Below are 24,049 nucleotides of genomic sequence, written 5' to 3' on the forward strand. Positions count from 1 at the left end.
GTATGGAAATTTTAGGACACTTTTTTTCTCCTATAAGGATGAAAAGGGCTCGCGATCCTGACTAGAAATAAGACAAAAGTGGCAAAAAAGGTCACAATATATAAAAGTGGCAAAAAATAAAAGAAACGCTCAGGTATAGACCTAGAGTTCGTCTAAGCTAATTTCTGCACTGACTTTGGCTGAATCAATTGTGATGGTGCCATTATGTTTTCAATTTGACGTTCATAGTGACACTTCGATACTATGTCACTACAAAGTACAGAAGCTTGGTCTGACACTATAGTCTGTATCTTTAGGTACCTATTTAAATAAAAGTAAACAAAATCTACCCTCAAATGGCTCCTTAAGCCAGTGATCAACATGATCAAATAATGTTGGTTAAAGTCAGGTCGTTCAGTGACTAGTCCAGGCGGTTTTGTATTTGGTTGGTTAACCAATAAATGTTATAACTACCTGAAGTGGTACAAATTGTTTGTTTACCATTATTTAAATACCTACCTAAAGATACAGAATATAGGTTTATGTTTAGGTACTAGTTTTTGGCGGTATCCAGTCATATGGAACACAAAAACAACCAGCCATGCACATCCTCACCTGCCGCGCAGATGCATCTATCTTTCTCTCTCACTCGTCTTCTTTCTCACTCGCACTAGGGCAGAGGTCAGCCCGGTCAGTAATAATATCGCTGACCACTTTAGTACCTTGTCGCTGTAACCGGTTTCAGTTGTTTAGCTGATATGATATTGTCAAGTTGGTATGACAAAGTTGTAAAATAGTACCTAAGGATTTTAGGAGTGTAATAAAATTGCAAGTTTTATAGATGAGGGGTGGTTGACCAAGGGTGACCATTTGGTTCTTAGTTTAAGTACCTACCTACACCTACCTTCATTGCAAAGCAGGTTATGTGAGATTGTATTGAATATCTGTGCTACGTGCGTGTGCTAAGTGCCATACTGAAAGCTTAGAGATTCTGATATATGAGATAACTTATTTTTTCTAAGTGGCCAGTCCAGGAATTTTCAGTATGACCTAAGTATTGAAATTGGATTTTAAGATTTTTAATTCTTAGGGAAGAGTACTTTTAATACATTTTAGATTATTTTGTATAATGTAATAAAATTAAACTAAACATTAAAATTAAAACTAAACTACTTATAACAAATCTTAAAGTAAACTTATAAATAAAAAATGGTCCCCAGGTCAAATGAAATGAAATATAAAATGAAATAAAATTATAAGTAAACTGAAATAAATGACATAAAATAAAAAAATAAATAATAAAATGAAATAATGACATAAAATAATAAATAAAATAATAAATGAAGGCCTATGATTCGGTGCCTCACTCATGGCTGGAGAGGGTCTTAGAGCTGTATAAAGTTGATACAGCTTTAAGAGCCTTTCTAAGCGCGTGTATGAGGCAATGGACCACAGTCCTTCGTCAACCAGGAGGCGGGGATGGGAGCCCTGGCCCGCAGGATTTTATAAGGATTGAGCGAGGAATATTTCAGGGTGATAGTCTGAGTCCTCTGTGGTTCTGCCTAGCTCTGAATCCTCTCAGTACCTTGCTGAAGGATTTAGAACTAGGTTGCCGGCTTCGGAGAGGGGGTGAAGTCATTTCTCACCTTCTGTACATGGATGATCTCAAATTATTTGCACCAAATAGCCAAGACTTGGTGGAGCTACTGAAAACTACCGAAGTCTTCAGTAATGCCATCAACATGGAGTTTGGTGTCGATAAATGTGCGGTTATGCATGTACAGCGGGGGAAAGTTGTAAATTCAACAAATTTACAACTTTCTGAGACAATGTCTTTCAGATCCATCTCTGAATCAGAAACCTATAAATACCTTGGCATGTCACAGTCGTTGGGTATTGAGGAAGAAGGTATTAGACGGTCGGTGAAGGAGCGCTTTTTCAGTCGGCTCACAAAAGTACTCAACAGTCTTTTGTCAGGAGGCAACAAAGTGCGCGCCTTCAACGCCTGGGTAATGCCTCTACTCACATACTCCTTTGGCATACTAAGGTGGACTCAGACCGAGCTGGATGCCCTGGATCGGAGGGTCCGACAGCTGCTCACCACTCACCGTATGTTGCACCCACGCTCGTCTGTTATGAGATTGTACATCCCACGGAAATGTGGAGGTCGCGGCTTTCTAAACGCCAAAAATCTCCACAACCGTGAGGTGTACAATCTCAGGAATTATTTCCTCAACAACGAGTGTGGGATGCATTGTGATGTGGTGGCAGCTGACAAGGGCCTCACGCCGCTCTCCTTGGCGAACGAGAACTGGCGCAAACCTGTAGTACTAAGCACCGAGGACCGCAAGGCGGTATGGAAGGATAAGCAGCTACACGGGCGGTTCTACAAGGCCCTCACGGGACCCGATGTGGACCTGCTCGCGTCGGTGAACTGGTTACGATTCGGGGACCTCTTCGGAGAAACCGAGGGTTTTGCCTGTGCAATTGCGGACGAAGTGATGATGACGAACAACTATCGGAAATATATCCTGAAGGACGGTACGGTCGACATTTGTCGGGCATGCCGCCGTCCCGGAGAGTCACTCAGGCATATTATCTCCGGTTGTTCTCATCTTGCTAACGGCGAGTACTTGCACAGACATAACCTCGTAGCCAGAATTATTCACCAGCAGCTTGCCCTCCTATACGGCCTTGTGGACCGCGAAGTGCCGTACTACAAGTACTCACCTGCGCCAGTTCTCGAAAATGAATGAATGAATGAATGAAAACATTTATTTTCAGGCAACTATTGGCCCATAGATAAATACCTTAAAACTAGCATACATATTATTACAAAATATATCTTAAAACTAAAAAACACAATTATGGCTGCGATGCAGTTCGCAACCCCGCAGTGTCAGGGAGCCGGCCGCGGAACCGCCGGAACTTGACACCCTTCGGCCAAAACTCCTCCTTGGTGAAGGTCGCTAGATGTTCAGTCGGAACGCTCAGCACAAAAGAATTAAAATTCACACTGTGTCGAGATTCCAACTTCACGACCCTCAGGATGAATCCGGACTTGGCTCGTACATACTTCACGATCTCCTCGACCTTCGTAAGGTAGTGTAATCGGGACACATACAGCAGCGTCGTCGGTGTTGCAGGACGCAGCAAATGGTTAGGTCCAGTCGGTGCGGTACCGCACTGATTCGGACGAGCTGACTTCTTTCTCCTCTCCACCTTTTTGAAGCCATCTCTGTCGCATCCCGACTCTTTTAGAGTCAGCTGTGACCGATCCTTGTGAACAGGTTCACGAAGGCTCTGCACCCCTTTCTTCGGCCGCTGCTTAGACTTGGACACAGCAGGCGGCTTAGCGGCAGTGGCAGCGTAGGAACGTTGTGGGGTCAACGTACTCTCGCGTGACGTGCGCGTCTCCGGTGACGTAGACGGGCGGGCGGCGGGGCGCGGGTCGGCGGTCGCCTGCTCAGCAATCGCCGACGCATCCAAATTCGCGGACTCGAAACCGCCGATGGACGCATTCCGCGCAACGTGACACACGGCTATGCTAGAGTTATCTGACCTACATTCCGAACTAGCACTTCGTATTAACGCTAATTCAGAACGTAGTTCACTGATGGTATTATTCGATACCTCCAACTTAGCCTGCATTTCAGCCAGACTGTCCTTCAGGAAAATGATATCCTTTAGCAGCCTGGAAACGTCAACATGGTCCAACGAGACGACAGGTAGCCGATGTAGGTCCTTCGCCACGAAAATGGTCGTGCCACGCTCTATTGGGATCGATCTATCATCACTGACAGGACTATTGTAGCCAATAAGCCTGACATCGTGCTGATAGATCGATCGCAGCGCCGGACCGTGCTCGTCGACGTCACCATCCCCCATGATGAGAATCTCGTGAAGGCCGAGAAGGACAAGTCCAGCAAGTACCTAGACTTAGCCCACGAGATAACCGCTATGTGGGATGTTGACTCGACGATCATTGTTCCTATAGTCGTGTCAGCGAACGGTCTCATAGCGAAGAGTCTCGACCAACACCTAGAGAGACTCTCGCTGGGTGGTTGGATCAAGGGTCAGATGCAGAAGGCGGTAATTTTGGACACGGCGCGTATAGTACGTCGATTCCTCACTCTGCGGCCCTGACCACCGGCAGCTTGGACCCTGCCCCGCTGCCGGCGGCACCCTAGGTTAGGTTTTTTATAATGTGTTTATATATTTTTGTTATGTTTTGTAAGTGTTTTTATATTTTACTTTTATACTCACATTGTAAAATCCTAACCTAAGACCCTAATTGAATAAAGAGAATAATAATGAAATAAAATTATAAATAAAATAATAAAATGAAATAAAATTATAAATAAAATAATAAAATGAAATAAAATTATAAATAAAATAACATAGCTATATAAAATAAAAGAGTCATGAAATGTATGGGATCCAATACATTCTACGACTCTTCTCTTTCCGCACAGACTCTATTAATTAAACTATTGCGGTCAACGGTCAATCATATGGTTAAATAAAACATGGTGGTCAATACATATTATTATGTCATTCAGGCTACGGCCAAGGTCGCGATATCGGTCCTTTGTGTAACAGGAGTCGATCGATAATCCAGGCGCCCGCGCATGCGGGACAGCGATCGACAACCTTTTTGTATTAATCATTTTATAAAGAAATTCTGCCCTGGCCGCGTAGCCAAGATGCCAATCGCTTACGCCCCGCAGCCATCGAAACGCAACTGTCACTGTCATACTAATATGGAAGAGTGATAGAGAGACATTGCTTTTCGTTGTCGAAGCGATAGCGATTGTAACCTTGGCTAGGCCAGCTGCTAAGCCAAAAAGCGCTATCTCAAAAGAAAATTCATTGCTAACTTATACTTTAGTTTATATTACTGAGAATTCCATTTTCAAAATTATTTGTTTTTGAAATAGCGCTATTCGGCTTAGGAGGGCAGAATTAACGCGAAAGTTTGTATGATTGTATATTTCGATGTTTGGTAGTTTGGTTCTCCTTCACACGTAAACGGCATTGGATTTCGATGAAATTTCCGGACGCAGCGAATTTTGCATCCCTTGCCAGCTAACCAACCAAAGTAGCAATTAGATAACTGCCAGCAGATCAGGGGCGTATTTTGAAATTTGGCGCCCCGGGCCAATACGTTTTGCCGCCCCAGAAGTCAAGGAAGAAAAACAAAATGCAATCCGGCATGCCGCCCCTGGGGGTTGGCATATGCCGCCCCTGGAGGTTGGCGCCCCGGGCCATGGCCCGGATGGCCCTAGGGTAAATACGCCCCTGCAGCAGATGTCAACAAGTGCGTCTTGTACATCGGAATTCGTAATTTGTTAAACTTTAAGAGTTTCTTTCAAAAGTTTGATATTTACCAGTTGATCTTCGGTGAGGGAATACATCGACAGATTTGTAAAGAAATATGTACAACGGTGTGCGGAGAGTAAATACTTATCTACGTATAAAGAAAGCACGCTTGGCCTCCTTAATTCCTCGTGGTCAGTGTCCTTGCTTTAGCAAGTATAGGAGACCTACTACGACGGAGTCGAATAAAACTTCCCAATATAATAAATCTTCTATAATTAATAATTACTAATTAGGTTGTACAATAACATTCAAATGACACGGAAAATCGGCGATTATTTCTGAATGTCATACAATAAATACCACGTATGGCCAAAAAGGCCAGACCGCCACCATGGACGGACATCAGAACACTGAGACACTGACGTTGATAAGACTAAACTGTGGTTTAAGCTGATATTCCATCTGTCAAATTTCTTGGTACATTGTCATTGCGTCTTATACCCTCATTAAGCAAAATGTGAGACGCAAATACACATTGGACCGAGAAATTGGACAGGTGGAATACCAACGTAAACCACAGTTTAGTCTTATCAACGTATTATCTCAAATCTCAATGTTCTTACGTCCGTCCATGGCCGGGACAACCCGTATGATACATTGGATTTTAGTACTTTATATCCCTTGCCATCAGTGCGCGACCCCTGCCCGCAGCTGCGCACGCAGCTGCTCGCGACCGTTACTGGCGCGTGCGCGGTGCGCACCATCCCCGAAATCCATTCATAGTTCATACACCTTGGTGTTAAAGTCAAAAGGGCGCAACAGACAAGGGCGGGTTGGTAAGATGAGTCGTTTCGTGTATGTACATTATATGCACTTTTACGTTAATGACGTCACATTCTAGCTAGACGGTTTGACACCTCTCATAGATAGTAGGTATATATGTAGTCACCAATAATATGTTACACAACGAAGGCCGCAAAAATATCTGACACGATCTTATTTCTTATTTGAGCCATAAGAGCATGTCACATATTTTTGCGGCCTTCGATGAGTAACATATTATTTTAATTTTTAACCAGCAGAAACGTCTGCGAACGATGCTATTAAGCTTAGAATTTTAAAAGTGGAAAAATTACTGTCTTGGGTGACACTTGAACTCACGGCCTTTGGATAACATATTTATTACAGGTCACTGTACATGGCGACCACCGGTTTCAAACTTATTGAATCGATTTTTTTATCTTCCACGAGTCCACGACAGTGCTTATTGAGTAGGTATTATGTACATACATATACCATGTATCTCTAGTAGTCAAAGCGACAAGGTTCTATAGGAATCCAATTAGTTGACTGTACCTAATTAATAAATGTGTTTTTTTTATTGGAGAATATATTTTTCACCAACGCTTTAAGAAACAAATGTTAAATATTACTACTACCTATACAGCCAATTACCAGGGGGGTGTCACTACGCAGTTTAGGTTAGGTATAGAGATGGGTAGTGAGTAAATACTCAGGGGTAAATACCGAGTAAATACTCAGTATTTACTCAATATACCCGTATTTACTCGTTTATACCCAAATTGGTGGGTATAAACTATTTAGAGTGCTGAAAGGGGCATATAAATTTGAAATATAGGTGTATTTTGTAAGCCGCTACTGGATTAAGTACTCAAAATTGTAAGAAATGTATTTTTAAGAGGGGCACTCCATACATGTAACTAATTGTCACAAAAATAAATTTCAGAAACTACCAACGTGTTGCAAATCATTAAATGGGTCTTTAAAAATAACTGGAATGTTTCTAAGAACATTTTTGGATAAATTGAATATTATTGGAAAAAAAACCGTTTTGAAAGGCCAAAATAATGTTTATCTCTCTATAACTTTAGAACCAAAGTTCAGAAATAATATGAAAACATATCGGGAGATTAGCCGTATAATAGAGTACAAAAACCAATATTTTGAACATCATCGGTTGAGCCATTTTTGAGTTTTCTTTAAAAAACCCTTAATAAAAGGTCGTAAGTGCCGCGTAAACACGCACTTTTGCGCGACCTGCAGTTATCTAGAACATCGATAGAATTTAAGTACCAAATTTTTAAAGTAAATACCTTCTTATTTAAAACAAAATTGTTAACTATGCATTATCACAATTTGCCTCTCACTAATAATTACCTTTTTTTCCTAAATTAAGCGTCCTATATGGTTTTTATTTTATAGATATTGTTAATACACGTTAGCACTCTTCAATAAAAGACAATTTTGTTCTTAAATCTCACTTTTTGAATATTTTATTTTAAGCAATCGTTTTTACCCACCTAAATGAGTAAATACGGGTATTTATCGGATGCTTTGAGTAAATACCGAGTAAATACTCAGTATTTACTCACCCCTACCCATCTCTAGTTAGGTACATTTGGCCGGCGTCCTCCCGGGCAGGGCAGGCGTATGGCAGTGGGCTGCCGCTCGACCGCACCAGCCGCACGATAGTCGTGTCACGTGGCGCTCGCGCAAAGGAGATTCAACGTTCGTGCGCGGTTATAAGTTTCAATTTTGTTGCAGGCGGCGAGTATAGGTATAATTTTATACCTAAATCTGACTTTTGTGAAGGAGTGAATTTTCTGTACGGTAGTACTATTAGTTATTCTGTGCAATTACTGTCTATAATATGCCTAACTTTAGGAGGTGACGTGATTGCTTGTAGCTTGTAGATAAAGATTCAAAAATATTTTAACGATCATAAAATGAAAATATGTACATACGAAATTAACATTAGACAGCATAAAATAACGTGTTAAGACTGTGGGTAGTTTAGAACGGCATATTTTTATTCTACCCGACAAATCATTCAATGATTTCTAGAATAAGCTGTACTCTTTCGTGATTGGCTCACGCATTTCTCCTCAATCCTATAAAAACCCGGTCATTTGCTGCTGACGGCTTAATACGCGAAATTATTCTGAATCTTACACTTGTTATCGTAGATTGTAAATTAAACACGAATATAAAATCAAAATGGCACCCGTCAAAGTTCCGAAGAAAGCGCTCAAGTCCATGGAGCCAGGAGGCGGCCTGATCCCCAAAAAGAAGAAGGAGAAGAAGATGGCAAGAAAGAACTACGACAGTTTCTCAATATACCTCTTCAAAGTGTTAAAATCGTGTACAGAAATAAACGTCGGAATCAGTAGAAAAAGCATCCTAATCATGAACAATTTCGTCAACGATATCTTAGAGCAGATCGCTTGTGAAGCTGGAAGACTAATAGCCCACGGAAAGAAGACTACTTTAAGCGAGAACGAAATAAGAACGGCCACAAAACTACTCATTCCTGGCGAGCTGGGAAAGCACGCATTGCTGGAGGGGGAGAAAGCGCTACGCAACTATAAGAACCACTCGAACAGTCAGAGTTATTAATTTTAGTTAATGTATAAAATCTATATTTGAAGTTGATTATTATTTGCAATTGTTGACATGAATGGCCCTTTTTAGGGCCGCAATTGTCTGTTTCTATTAAACACACGAGTCGATCGATGGTTCTATAGCACAATTTAATAATGCAAGCCTTTCTGGCCTTACCTAACCTGGTGAATCTTGACAAGTGGTCACCCAAACTGTAATTTACAATATCCAGGTTTTCATTACCGGACAAGTGCGAGTCGGACTCGCCCACCAAGGGTTCCGTACTTTTTAGTATTTGTTGTTATAGCGGCAACAGAAATACATCATCTGTGAAAATTTCAACTGCCTAGCTATCACGGTTCATGAGATACAGCCTGGTGACAGACGGACGGACGGACGGACGGACAGCGGAGTCTTAGTAATAGCGTCCCATTTTTACCCTTTGGGTACGGAACCCTAAAAAGATAAAGATAAAAAATTGTTTATTCAAGTAGGCATATTACAATGCGCTTATGAACGTCAAATATAGAGCTATACCGGCTCCAACCCTACACAAGAAGAACCCGTACCTAAGAAGTTTTCTAAAAACTACTATTGGCTTATAGTTCGTTTTTTTAGCATTCGAAAAAAGGTTAACAATCTTGACGTCTTTTCATTGAACAACACTTTTGAAAAATAAATCACAGCAAAATGTAACAATTATGAATCATATACGATTAGGTATTTACATTCTTTTGCTTTTTTAAAAAGCGTTTTTCAATTAAAAGACACGTCAAGATCGCGTAGTCGTTAAGTGTTCCCCTAATAAGAGATCATGGAGCTTGAAACATGAAAGCTAGCTACGAATATAACTTAAATTCTATAGGACCTATCACAATTTCTATCCGAGGGTATGCCTGATAAGTGAAATTAGTAGCTACCCTCCCATTTAAAATAGTATTCAGCTCAGCATTGCTATATATGTAATTATGTATTTGTATACCTACACAATTTCTATCCGAGGGTATGCCCGATATGTGAAATTACTACCTACCCTCCCATTTAACACACAATCAATAATCAAACCCAGCTTTGCTAATACTTAAGACGAAACAGGAGCTGAGTTTTAAATATTTTAGGTAAATATACCCGTCTCGCTAACGGAAGCGGCACGTAAAAGTAGTGCGATAAGGACAAGGCGAAAAATCCTGCGTAAAAATCTCAAAAATCGAGGTTTCGTACTCCTCTGTTTCCTCCTCCAAAACTTAACCAATCATAACCAAATTTGGAAATCTAAATGATTATGAAATTATCTGTGTCGGACCGTTTTGATTTTTTGGCTAATTGATATCAGTTTTGAATGCCACGCCTCTCATTGCGGCATAGTCAATTAGGCCATTTTGGCCATTTTTGAAGGGCTGTAGCGCCTTAAAAAACAAAAATATCAAAAAAAGCAAAACGGTCCGACACAGATATTAATCTGTGTTGAAAAAATCATTGCTCTAGCTTCAAAAACCACGGAGGAAAACGAGGAGTACGTTTGTATGGAGAAATTACCACTCCCGTTGGCTCTTAAATATTTCCGTTACCATTCTAGCCTAAACCTACGTTGATTGTATGAGGAACATCTTGTGTGGTAAGAAGAAGTATAGTCCGGCAAGAGATTGTAGAAAATTATTGAGGGCGCCACTTTCTACGTAACTATCACATTTTTGACGTAAAAGCTTAAACATGGCAACAATTTAATAGGGAATTATTTTTTCACCACACTAGCTCGGAAAGGCTTACTTTGCACTTCAAAAACTGATAGCAAAGTTGCATTTTATTCACATGTGAGGCAAAGTAATCAAATGCACATTTTAAGTTGTTTTCTTATGATTTGACTTTTAAATGATGATTTTGGAATTTAATAAAATTCATTTGGATTTGATTTCGTTGATTTTGTTTGATATTTTACATTGAATATTTGTTTCGGGTTGGTGTGGTGAAAAATTTTGTGTTTCACTCGGGGGCAAATTTTGTTTAACCCTCGTGCTTTGAAACCCTCGCAACGCTCAAGATTCCATTTTTCTACCCACTCGCTACGCTCGTGGTTCAATTTTGGAATCTTTCGCTTGCTCGGGTATCAATATTATACGAGCGGTTAAACAACAACTTTGCCCCCTTGTAAAACAAATAACTATTATTAGTTCCATTTTATTTAATGTCTACTATTTTATGTCGCAATTTAGATAGGTATGTGACTATGTGCTGATACAGCATTTCCCAAACTATGGGTCGAGAGCGAATATTGAGTGGGCCCTCACTGAGAGAAAAATCATCACCAGGAATTAAAAAACAGTTCTGTATTGGGGGAAAAAATGAAGTTTAGTAATAATTATGGACGTTTCACTATTTCTGTAAAGTTTATTTGTTTCTACAAACAGCTCAGTAATCCTAAATCTAATTTGAACAAACAGATAATAGAAATTGCAAGAACTAATAGAAATTGCAAAAGTCAATTTGTTCCTATTAGTTGACTCTCCTTGTCCCCGGATTAAGTTTATTTTTGTAATTCGAAGTGTGTTTTTGTTAATATCCTTTTCTCTCAGTGCTGGTTTCAGGGCCCACTCAATATTCTACGGCGGAATACTACAGCAACTGAGCGTTACAAGAGTTGCCAAGAGGTGGGTCCGGAATTTGGCAGTTTTTGTTAGGTGGGCCAGAGCCCAGTCAACTTTGGGACCACTGTGCTAATAAAATATTTCATCAAAGAGTACAATTATATTTGCACCAGATTCAGAAAATATTAGACAAAATTGAGGAGAAAATGTTCAATAGCTCTTTAGTTTTACATTGAGGTGGCAGATTTTTCAAAGTTTCGCATATTTTCTTCTTCAAGTCGTCCTCCAGGTCAAACTTCTCCCCATTTATTAACACATGAGGTACGCTTCTGAACTTGACCTTTTCGGTCTCTTTGCCGTAGTATTCTAGTAGTTCCTCCCCTTTTTTACCTTTAGCGCATTCCTTGATAGGCTTTGAGTCGATTTTCATTTGATCTCCGCACTGAAATCGGATAAATGTTAAGTATTAAAGTATTGAATTAATATAATATTTGTGTCGTTTTCAATCAAAGGTTCGCGACAACATTGACGTTTGCCATAAGGACGCTCTGACAGGTTATTCGTATAAAAATACAAGCAAATTTGGTCCTTATGGTAAGCGACAAAGTGGTACCTTTTCTCAGAGTACCTTTTACTTGAAAATGTCAGATTTACAGTAGGAGGACGTATTTTCTTTAAAGACAATTAAATGTCAATTATATTTCGCATCTAAATCTAGCGAATGAGGAAATGCGGCCAGCCTTCTGGGCTGCCCGTTGACGACGATTTAGGCCAAATTTTTTACCTGTAGCAGGCGTGGCCACTCTGCGATTTCGTCGCTTTGCTACAGGTAGCTAAAAGTACATCCGTTCAACACCAATTTTGGTGGCTAGCCATAAGCTGCGCGTGGCGCTGTCGCCACCTAGCGGCCATATCTGTGCTGATCGTAACAGACGCGTTTTGTTAGAGAGTGAGTCTTCTGTACCTAATACTATTATTTATTCTGTGCCTGTAGGTAGGTTAAGTATTTAGTATTAAGTTTTATTATGTTGGTTTTTGTTTATTTCATTTATGTAGTTTTAATAAATAAAAAAATCTAACGACGTGTTTATTTATGTTCGACGTTCTTACGTTCGTAGTTCGTACGGGGGCGCATATTAGGGACATTTTCAGGAAAAACTGTAATTTACTTATTAAATACGAGTAGGTGTTTTTGAGGCTCTAAATTCGTAGGGGCGTGCACAATAGGAGGTATTACTGCAATGTTCTGCCGCTAGTAAACCATAAAGTAACTTGTACATACTGTCTGCCTTAAACTGTTTTTTGACAAGTTTTCACAGACAATAAAATTACATTGATGCATCAAGTCGGTTTGTTAACAAGGGCCTCGGGAAACGCGAAAATCGAAATTTAGTTATCTGCCTCTTCTCGCATATGCAAGAGTGATAGAGAGGTTAAATAACGAAATTTCGATTTTCTTCTTTCGCGGTAGACCCCCACATTGTGATGGATAGTGGTACTGGCGCCCCTACACAGAGTTTCGCGTAATATTCCCTAATTCAAAAATATCTCCCCGAAAACTTTACCTTAGTGGCGTCTTTATCAGTGGATCCGTCGCCTCCCCACGTCCCGTTCATCATACAGGTGATGTAATGTGCCGCCACTTTAATGTCCTTCAGTTTATCAATGGCACAGGCATGAAGCTTGTTCCCGTAGCACTCCTCTTCGCCGTGCTGGCAAGTAATTACGGTCTTACCATTTTTTTCATGCCTCTGAAATGGAATTAGAGAGAAAATTTTAATTAAACATATTATTTAACACTGTATGAAAGAGCGAATACCTCCTAACACAAGTGTCAAACTTACTAGGAGGGTTGCCGAATCCTTAGGAAAAAACTTGATAAAAATAAACGAATTTTGAACTTTGAAATGGTAAATTTTATGTTATAAATGCATCAATTTTTCTTATATAGTTCGTTTTTAGGGTTCCGTACCCAAAGGGTAAAAAACGGGACCCTATTACTAAGACTCCGCTGTCCGTCCGTCCGTCCGTCTGTCACCAGGCTGTATCTCATGAACCGTGATAGTCAGATAGTTGAAATTTTCACAGATGATGTATTTCTGTTGCCGCTATAACAACAAATACTAAAAAGTACGGAACCCTCGGTGGGCGAGTCCGACTCGCACTTGTCCGCTTTTTAAGGTGTCGTTTCCACCAGAGATGTGCGAGGATTATGCGTATTAGCGTAGCGTAGGGTATTTTTGTTAAGAACCAATATTCCTTTGTTTTCCTCGCTTAGTGTACAGTGATTATATTTTGGTTCTTAAAAACACATCCTTCGCTACGCGTCCTACGGTGGAAACGCAGCCTTAGAAAGTAATTTAACAAGGGCATCTACGTGTGTCGTATATATAGGTAGGTATGTAGGTACATTACATATTGATATGTATAAACCGGAATGGCAGCTAGGAAGCGGTTTTATAAATGGAATTTTAGCTGTAATATAATAATATTACAGCTAAAATTCCATAATAATAATTATTAAGTATATTTTACTAACTTTAGCTTTTCCATAAGGATACAGTTTAAGATCGATGTAAGATCCGATTTCCTTTAATAAGGGGTCCAATCGTTTTATTTGGAAGTCTACGCAGTCAGGGCATAGACTTTCATAATACAATTTTAGATTCGCTTTATCTCCTTTCTTTATCTGAAATCAAAAAGGTATCCAAAAGATAAACTGTTAAAAACCTAAAGAATAAATTGTACTAATTTTCCTGGCGTTGTCCCGGCATTTTGCCACGGCTCAATCGGAGCCTGGGGTCCGCTTGGCAACTAATCCCAAGAATTGGCGTAGGCACTAGTTATTACGAAAGCGACTGCCATCTGACCTTCCAACCAAGAGGGTAAACTAGGCCTTATCGGGATTAGTCCGGTTTCCTCACGATGTTTTCCTTCACCGAAAAGCGACTGGTAAATATCAAATCATATTCCGTATATAAGTTCCGAAAAACTCATTGGTACGTGCCGGGGTTTGAACCCGCTATCTCCGGATTGAAAGTAGCTTAAAATGAATCAGTCCATGATTATACGAAACCATAAAGTAGTGAATATGCAGATTTTGAAAAGGGATGTTTTAATAAAACTACATAAATACATACATAAGTTATGTTACATAATTGTAACACTAATACCTAAGTTATAACTAATGTCATGACGTATGTTACGATATTTGGAAAACAGTCTTACCTCCATGGACTTTATATCCCAATCACTTGACCTAATTTCTGAAAACATAATTTTAATATCAACAATGTATTTTTTTTCATAACAATAGGTACTATTTATATATAATTTGCTCACTTGCCACTATGACCTTGGAATTATTTGCCAAAATTCATCTAGAATATCTAGATTGATTAATGTAAAAATATGCTGATAACGCAGTGGTACCTAAATACCTTATTTTCATACAAATCGGGAGACACTCAAAGGACCACTGAGTTACTGTGATTAAGAAATATTACAGTAGTTATTTCTTGAACAAAGTTATCGGTATTGTTAGCGTAAATAACCCTCTTTCTCCATCACAAAACAGAAAATTAAAGTAATGGCCAAGTATTTTAAAATATGCATTGTACGAAAAGTGTCAAAAACTTATCTACGACAAAAATTTGAATGGCCCTTACATTATGTAGGGAATACAGATGACAAATATTAATTTGGTACCTACCTAGTACGACTGTACTGGGTAGGTACCATATTAGAAAATACGTTTCTTGAAAAAAAAAAACATACATTTATTGCCGACTGTGTATTTTGACGTGATAACGTCTTATAAATCGATCAAACACCGGTACCTAGCATGCACGAAAAAGTGTCACGTTGTGGACCAATCTCCATGGTAACGTTGTGGACGGATCTCCAGGTAACGTTACGTAATGTAATGGTAATGTTTTCTTATGACGTTATCACGCAAAAATATCGTCCGAAAACCGATTTTACAGACAACCATATTGTTTTTCAAAAAACGTATTATAACGAAAATACACTTTATTATATCTTTAGGTACATACCAGCACTTCCAACAGCAGCAACGGCCACCAAAAAAAGCAACAACATGGAATATGGCAACATACTGAACGATTGTCTGTAGAGCACCTTCTGACGAAAGTGAAGAAGTGGGCACGTAAACAAATATATGTATAATCTGTCTTCAGGCGTGCCCAACCTTATTTTTACGCTCGTTTAGTGCAGTACAGGGTGGCCCAAATACGTTGACAAAAAACTTATAGGAATATTTTTCTAACTTACCTACACATTTTTCACAAAATTTCAGTAAACACAACACATTATCTTCTACATATTATGCTTCGATTTTGTCACATTAACTGAAACGTTTGTTAAAGCTTATCATCAATATAACACAGTAAAAAATGTCAACGTATTTTTGGGCTAACCTGTAAATAGATAAATAACGACTTAGGACACATAAAATTTCTACAGTATATTAGCACAGTTTTCACGACGTATGTCATAAATTCTCTCTCTTCAACCTAGCGTTTTCCCGGCCTAGCGCCAGTATGTAATAAATTAAACGAAAAATTTCGTTGCCATTTTTCTTGACTTTAAAGGCTTTTTTGACAGACTCGAACACCGCTTTTAAAGCTAAGTACGGTCGGCTTGGTTATTGATAACAACTGGTTTAGGCACTACAGAATTATAAATCGTCGGCTGAGAATACGTTTGTGCCATATCCATTTTTGAGAAAATCGTTTTTTAATTATTCCTAAAATACCAAAAAATATGCTATAATTGACACTAATCGGTTTTTGAAACAAACCATTTTTGAAAAATGTTGCGCCATATCCGCAATTTACTATAGGATAATTACACTCTGTCAACAGAAAATGATCACAAAAGTGTGACATATCCACAACTTTTGTGTCATGTCATACATTATGCGTTTAACATTTACTCATCAAAACGGATATGGCAAAAATAAAAATGCTTCTATTTCATGATTACCACTGTATTCACAATATTTGTTTGGTACTATAAATAGTAAACATATATGCCTAAATGATATATACGTTCAATATTTCCTAAATGTAAAACTTTCCGAAAAATATTTTTTTTTGCTTCTTTTCGCTCTCCTGTAAACCATGTAAGTGGCGTATGGCACAAACGTATTCTCACCCGACGAAATGGTGCGTCGCGACGAAGCGGCGGCGTGCCAACGATGATTCTGTCAGGCCAATTCGATTGTACACTGATATCAGATTTACATCTATTTAATTTAAGTCATTCAAATATCGTGCGTTTCGCTTGTACTTGTTCTTACATACGTTGGGTAGGGCGAGACGCACGATAACTAAGTAATTATGATTCAAATATCATTATTATATCAGTGTATGTTCGAATGGGCCTGTGTAGATGTCGCAGTCGGATCGTATAATCCGCCGTATTACATTACGGCTAGCCGTTTTCAAAAACAGGGGCGTTTTGAAATGCGGCGGTTTAACGATTAGCCGGATCAAAGACACATGTAACTTCGTATAAGACGAATAAAGTCTAAGGAAAAAACGTGCCTCGGAATTCAAGTAAAAGTCATTCTCGAATAGATGCCGCACACACCTTTAGCCTATCCTCGGCTAGATGGCGCGACGACGCCGTTTCATATTTAACAATTTTAACACATAGATATCAGTGAATGAACATGGATCAAAATGATATAAAAATAATAAAATCATTTATCCATATATATACATTTTTTGATAACTTTATACGTTTTCATTTTGAGTTTTAGTCGTGTGTCGATAGATGGCAGTAAATTTACAGTGACTACAAAATTTACAATGACAGGACCCCTCTATACTATCTATTCTTTTTGGCCGGATTGAATGCGGCTGAATGAGAATCCGCCGGAATGTATTCGGCGCCATACGTTCTTCAACACGGCTAGCCGTAATGTAATACAGCGAGTCATTAGCCGCCGCTTTGACAGTTTTTAGTTCCCATTTTTAACACCCGTGGCGCTGCCTGACAAACGCTGGGGTGTCCATCAAATCTGGAGTTCGTCGGACTGTTTCTTTTCAAAAAACATTTCTTTCGCAACTTAACTAGACGGAGCCCCGCTTCGCGGGGCTCCTATTTCTGAGCGGTTTGCCCTTCGGGCATCTGAAGCTACCTAACGAACCTAACCTACCTACCTATTGATTTAGTGAGACGTCCGTGAAAACATTACACTTTGGGGAAAAAAGCGTAGGTAGGTAAGTAGGTTAGGTTCGTTAGGTAGCTTCAGATGCCCGAAGGGCAAACCGCCCAGAAATAGGAGCCCCGCTTGCGGGGCTCCGTCTATTTAAGTTGTGAAGGAAATGTTTTGGAAAAGAAACACATGTAGTGCGATGGGACCATGGTAAAAATAAATTAAATTGCAAATATTGTCAAACTCCGGTTACGTAGGCGACCGAAAGAACTGGTCACTCTACAATCTAAAATAGTAGTACGATGCGGCTAAACGTTGGCCGCCTTATTGAAGAACGTATCGCAATGACAATCCGGCTAATCGTCGAACCGCCGCATTTCAAAACGCCCCTGTTTTTGATAACGGCTAGCCGTAATGTAATACGGCGGATTATAATACGATCTGACTACGACATATACATATGTATAATAAAAACAGTACCTACTGCATTTTAATAACGGAACACATGTGAACAAATAAGATAGGCTACTTATATGTGTTCACATTATAAGTGCACCTGAATAATGTTATAATGTTACGTTTTTAAAAATTATATCGTGACTTTCGAAAAAAACTTTAAAGGCTAGGTAGGGTACTTGATTGTCGATCGGAACGACTGCCGGTAGACCTTGAGGTAGACCTACCCTTAGTCTTTACGGGTCAAACAGATCACTGTGTTATGTCTTTCCTGTAGACATACACAAGAGTTAAGGGCTATAAAGGTTAATTTTCTTATTTAACCCTTATCCACGTGAAAAGGTCCTCCTTTTATTTAAAGAACTATGATAGAATCATTACTTACATGCCCACAAGCTGTTAACTATTGCCCACAGGAGAGAAAACTAGGGTGTTATCGCGAACAGCACATTTTTCTCTCCTGTGGGCAATAGTTAACAGCTTGTGGGCATGTAAGCAATGATTTTATCATAGTTATCTAAATAAAAGGAGGACCTTTTCACGTGGATAAGGGTTAAATAAGAAAATTTACCTTTATAGCCCTTAACTATTGTGTATGTCTACAGAAAAGACATAACACAGTGATCTGTTTGACCCTTACGCGTGTTTTATTTTGAAGTTATCGTTCGAACTTTCACCGCGGTGGAGTGGGCCCGGTCAGGCGTGGCTCACTCCGCGATATCGTCGCTAAGTGTAGCTAAAAATACATCCGTTCCACACCAATTTTTGTGACTAGCCATAAGCCGCGCGTGGCGCTGTCGCCACCTAGCGGCCATCTGTCCTGATCGTAACAGACGCGTTTTGTTAGAGAGTGAGTCTTCTGTACCTAGTACTATTATTTATTCTGTAGCCCGGTCGAGGTAGTCATGCTTGTTACGAAAAACCGGCCAAGTGCGAGTCGGACTCGCGTTCCAAGGGTTCCGTATATTACACAATTTTTAACAATCTGTGCCGGATTAAGATATTTTGATGCCCTAAGCCCCCTCTCCCTAGGGTCATCAAGATTACATTGATTTTTTGGTAAATTGAGAGAAGTTCATTGCCGCATTACAGCTGAGAATGGAAATCAGTCACATCATTTTATCACGAAAATTGACAGTGCCGCAGCAGTAATGTTGCAACAGAGTACCTAATGCTGTTGCAGTCGCCACCCGAATGTCACCTTTATCATAGCCTAGAAAGTAATAGAAACGCGAGCGAAGCGAGCGCGGAAATTTTTCGATATAAAAACGCAATATGATAGACAGTTGTACATTTTTACTTTTAGTATGGAAATCAGTCACATCATTTTATCACGGAAGTTGACAGTACTGCAGCAGTAACGTTGCAACAGAGTAATGTTACTGCAGTCGCCACCCGAATGTCACCTTTATCATACCTTATAAAGTTATTGAAAATTGAAAATTTTTCGATATAAAAACGCAATTTTAGTTTTAGTCCCAACCAGGCGCGAATCCAGGATTTCATACAGAGAAGGGATGGGACAGTTTTCTATCAGCCTAGCTTCGCATAGGGCTCGATATTTAAGGGTCTCAGCGAGGTTGTTTTCATGCATAAAATAATTAAAACCAAAATATTACTTTGCTAATCCGCGAAAAGATAACGTGCTAGTCAATCAGTGCTAACCCGTTATACTTACTTGCGTATTTTTACATGCAATTAATATTCCCACCCTCCCACCGCAAAAATAAATACGCAAATAAATATAACAAACCACCACCAAAAGAATAGACCTCGACACGTGTTTCGCCTCTCTACGAGGCATCCTCAGGAGTTGTTGACGGTCTGACGCCCGGCAACGGAACCCCCCGCCCGGCCCGGCCCGGCCCGGCGTGGCCCGGGTTCCGTTGCCGGGCGTCAGACCGTCAACAACTCCTGAGGATGCCTCGTAGAGAGGCGAAACACGTGTCGAGGTCTATTCTTTTGGTGGTGGTTTGTTATATTTATTTGCGTATTTATTTTTGCGGTGGGAGGGTGGGAATATTAATTGCATGTAAAAATACGCAAGTAAGTATAACGGGTTAGCACTGATTGACTAGCACGTTATCTTTTCGCGGATTAGCAAAGTAATATTTTGGTTTTAATTAGTATGGATTTCCGCAAAGTAACGCCTGATTCTATTCACTATGCATAAAATATGCAAGAAAGCAGAGCTTGGAATTGAATTGGCGAAGTGTGAGAAAGGCAGTAGGCCCAGCTGCGAAAGAGGAAAGCTTGGATTTGGATCCACGCCCAAGTGTAATTAAGGCAGAAGATCAACTTTGCCGTAAGGCAGAAGGCCTCGCATAAGACCTAACGCCGAACCGCAAAAGAGTGGGTTGAAATCGAATCTATGCATGTAATCACGACTCTTCTACTGCGACCGATTGTTTCCCAAAGAATTACGCGCCATTATTTTTGCAAATTAGCTTTTGGACAGCTAAAAAAATCGTGTGGTAAAAACGATGTGTCTGTCCCTAATTTTAAAATTTGTTCACCTTTTTCAACCTGGCATTTTGGTGCCCCCCCTGAACGTGGTGCCGTAAGCACGTGCTTGTTTTGCTTATTGGTTACAAAGTCTTTATTAATTCAACCATTAAAGTCGACGAGTACAAAAAACTTTGAGCTAGCTCTCAATTTAACATTTTTTTTTAAACATTATTTTTAATTTGACCTTACAATTACTCGTAAGTAGGTAAGACCGTTAAATATTTAAAATGATTATCTTATCAGAAAATTATCACCAATTACTCTAAGAAAACTACTACTCTAAGTAATCCGGCACTGTTAACAATGTATTTTTTATGTGAAACGTGAGTGAAATCTCTTTAAAAAATCCGTAGGGGTCGGATCAAAAACTGTAATTAAGTCCGACTCACGCTTGACTGTACATTTCTAATAGGTTTTCCTGTCATCTATAGGTATAGACCTATTTTATGTATTTTTTTAAAAATTTAAGACTTAGTAGTTTCGGAGATAAGGGGGGGGGGGGGGGGGGAATGGTCATTTTTTGCCTATTTTCTTGAATAACTTCTAAACTGTTTATTCGAAAATTATAAAAAAAATATAATTGAGATCCTTACAATAAGCTCTTTCATTTGATATGTAACATGATATAGTTTGAAATCTTAAATTTTTTCATTTACCCCCCAAAAGTGGCCCCCATGTTTAAAATTCATTTGTTTACGTTACATGTCCGTATTTGGGTCACAAACTTACATATGTGTACCAAATTTCAACTTGATTGGTCCAGTAGTTCCGGAGAAAATCGGCTGTGACAGACGGACAGACAGACAGACAGACAGACAGACAGACAGACGCACGAGTGATCCTATAAGGGTTCAGTTTTTTCCTTTTGAGGTACGGAACCCTAAAAAAAAGTTGCACTTTAGGAGGAAAGCAAGCCGCTTTGCACGATGATAGTGGAGACCCATTAAAACATTTTTTTTCGAAGAACCCGTCATTTCGTACTTTAGAAGCCGAGGTGAAGCGAGCAGGTCTCTTAAAAACAGAAAAAAAAATCTACAAGTATCACGGATCATCCGATTTCGTTAAATTTGGTGACGATTGTAAGAAAATGACTTGCTTCATCGTAAAAAAAATTAAAACAAAATATGTCGATACGAAAATAATGAAAAAAAAAATTAAAACCTATTTTTTTCCTTTTACACTTTATTTTTGCAAATAGTGTGTTCCATATAGGAAAAAGTCTACAAAAAACACTAAATGATAAAATTAAACATATTTATTATCGTATACTGAAAACCACATCAAAATCGGCTATGCAGTTTAAGAGATCCATGTTTCAGAACTTGCCCTAGTTTTATTTATTTATTTTATAGACCAAGAAGCGCGTAAATCATAGTAAATTTTAAGTATCTTGTGGGTATTTACTTTATCTATTTTAAAAATATGTGTATATATTCACAAAAAACCGGCCAAGTGCGAGTCGGACTCGCGCACGAAAGGTTCCGTACCATTACGCAAAAAACGGCAAAAAAAATGCGTTTGTTGTATGGGAGCCCCACTTAAATATTTATTTTATTCTGTTTTTAGTATTTATTATTATAGCGGCAACAGAAATACATCATCTGTGAAAATTTCAACTGCCTAGCTATCACGGTTCATGAAATACAGCCTGGTGTTTACCAGTTCTGTTCGTTTGGACAGACGGACGTACAGACGGACAGTGGAGTTCTAGTAATAGGGTCCCGTTTTTACCCTTTGGGTACGGAATCCTGAAAAGGTCTATTCGCCGTCATTCGTACTTGGCTCACATGGTACGCTGCATGCAAGGTATATTTGTGAAGTGCAGCTTGAGTTGAGGGAAGGTTAGTTACAAGTTTGTTCTTTACTGTAAAAAACCGTTCAGTGCTCTGCATGTGCGTCATACAATTTAATGAAATGGTTTCTAGGGGAACAAATAAGCTTATAAAGGCAGGTACTTTAGGATGCTACTGGACGCTGGACATCCGACAGGCGTGTTGGAGTCTCAGGGCCTAAATATACACTGCTTCCGTGAGCGCGAAAACACAGCCTCATTTGGGATGCGACTTGTGTAACCACACTTGCCCTTGTGTGAGGACACCTCAGGCCACAGGGCGCGTCGGAGCAGCCGCCGAAAACGCAGCAAAACTTAAACGAGTTAAATATTCCAATTTGGAGCCTGCCTACGAATTTGTACATACGAGTAGGTACCAGTAGCCGTAGAGACAAGCGGTTCTTAGTGTGCTGAGGCAAAAAAAACTATCAATAAGTTAGGACAATGATGCCTACGTGAAAAAAGGGGTGACCCCAGGGTCGGCGCATCTTTAGTCACACAGCGAAGCAACGCGAGCAGTGTTATAGGCACGAGTTCATCGGAACCATCTACCGCAAAAATACTGCAAGTTCCCGGCCCTAATTCTGCATCCAAAAAGGAGTCAAACAGGATGATCGACCCACTATCTCCAAAGCTGTTTACCTTTTGCCTACAGGAAATCGTGCAGAAGCTGGTGGCTAAATGGTAAACAATGGGCATTGACGTCGGCGAAATAAGGTTGACATTGACAAACCTGCGTTTTTCCGACGACATAGTCTTCTTTTCCCCCACACTGCACCTCATTTAGAGAAAATGTTAGAAGGCCTTAGACCAGCCAAGTCTTGAAGTCGGATTCGAAATGAACAGGACAAAAACCCAGTTAATGGTCAATGGCGTGAAACGTTGGGTCACGGTAGATGGGCAGGATATACTATTTCGTTGACGAATGCTGCTTGGGCGAGATAACATCCTTCGATAATAAGCAGTCCAAGGAAATCGATCGACGCATCGAAAAAGCCTGGAAGAGTTTCTGGTCCACGAAGGGCCATCTTCCACTGGCATCAAAACACAAACACATCAACATGTGTATCCTTGCTTATCCTAACAACCTACAGTGCATAAACTTGGTCATTAACAGAAGCAAAAGTCTCGACTAAGGAATATGACAGTACTATCGCCAAGTAAATAAAGCTTAGCCAAATTCTAAACTTGAATCTCATAAACGGCTTAACCGATTTTGATGCGGTTTTTCAATATATGATAAGAAATATATTTGATTTTATCATTTAGTGCGTTTTTGTAGACTTTTTTCTATATGGAACACACTATTTGCAAAAATAAAGTGTAAAATAAAAAAATAGGATTTCAATTTTTTTTACATTATCTTTGTATTAACATATTTTGTTTTATTTTTTTTTACGATGAAACAAGTCATTTTCTTACAATTGACACCAAATTTAGCGAAATCGGATGATCCGTGAAACTTGTAGATTTTTTTTTCTGTTTTTAAGGGACCTCGCTCCACCTCGGCTCCTAAAGGACGAAATGACGGGTTCTTCGAAAAAAAATGTTTTAATGGGCCTCTACTATCATCGTGCAAAGCGGCTTGCTTTCCTCCCAAAGTGCAGTTTTCGGGCAAAAAAGCTTCATAACCAGTAAGACTAAGGCGGTTTACCCACACCGCTATACAAAACTTTGCGCCGCGCCACCGCCGTGCCGCGCGGCGGAGCAGTGCCACGCCGCTACGTAGGCGGTTCGCTTAAGTAGATAGGTTGTGGTTAAATATAATAAAATACGCTAATA

The 24,049-nt window shown here is 39.6% G+C and overlaps 2 protein-coding genes across 2 annotated transcripts; one reads left to right on the forward strand and one right to left on the reverse strand.

The window, feature by feature from the left end:
* The first annotated feature begins 8,319 nt into the window (after positions 1 to 8,319).
* LOC134802647 (late histone H2B.L4-like) lies at positions 8,320 to 8,718 on the forward strand. Its single transcript, XM_063775283.1, has one exon. The coding sequence runs from the start codon at positions 8,320 to 8,322 to the stop codon at positions 8,716 to 8,718; it is 399 nt and encodes a 132-aa protein (XP_063631353.1).
* A 2,707-nt stretch (positions 8,719 to 11,425) lies between these two features.
* LOC134802711 (GILT-like protein 2) lies at positions 11,426 to 15,457 on the reverse strand. The gene is made up of 5 exons (XM_063775355.1): positions 15,341 to 15,457; positions 14,514 to 14,551; positions 13,825 to 13,974; positions 12,851 to 13,036; positions 11,426 to 11,727 (listed from the first exon to the last, which is right to left on the reverse strand). The coding sequence occupies exons 1-5, from the start codon at positions 15,399 to 15,401 to the stop codon at positions 11,461 to 11,463; spliced, it is 702 nt and encodes a 233-aa protein (XP_063631425.1). The 5' UTR covers positions 15,402 to 15,457; the 3' UTR covers positions 11,426 to 11,460.
* Between the last annotated feature and the right edge of the window lie 8,592 nt (positions 15,458 to 24,049).

This window comes from Cydia splendana, chromosome 25, assembly GCF_910591565.1.
Source record: "Cydia splendana chromosome 25, ilCydSple1.2, whole genome shotgun sequence".
Classification (NCBI taxonomy): Eukaryota; Metazoa; Arthropoda; class Insecta; order Lepidoptera; family Tortricidae; genus Cydia; species Cydia splendana.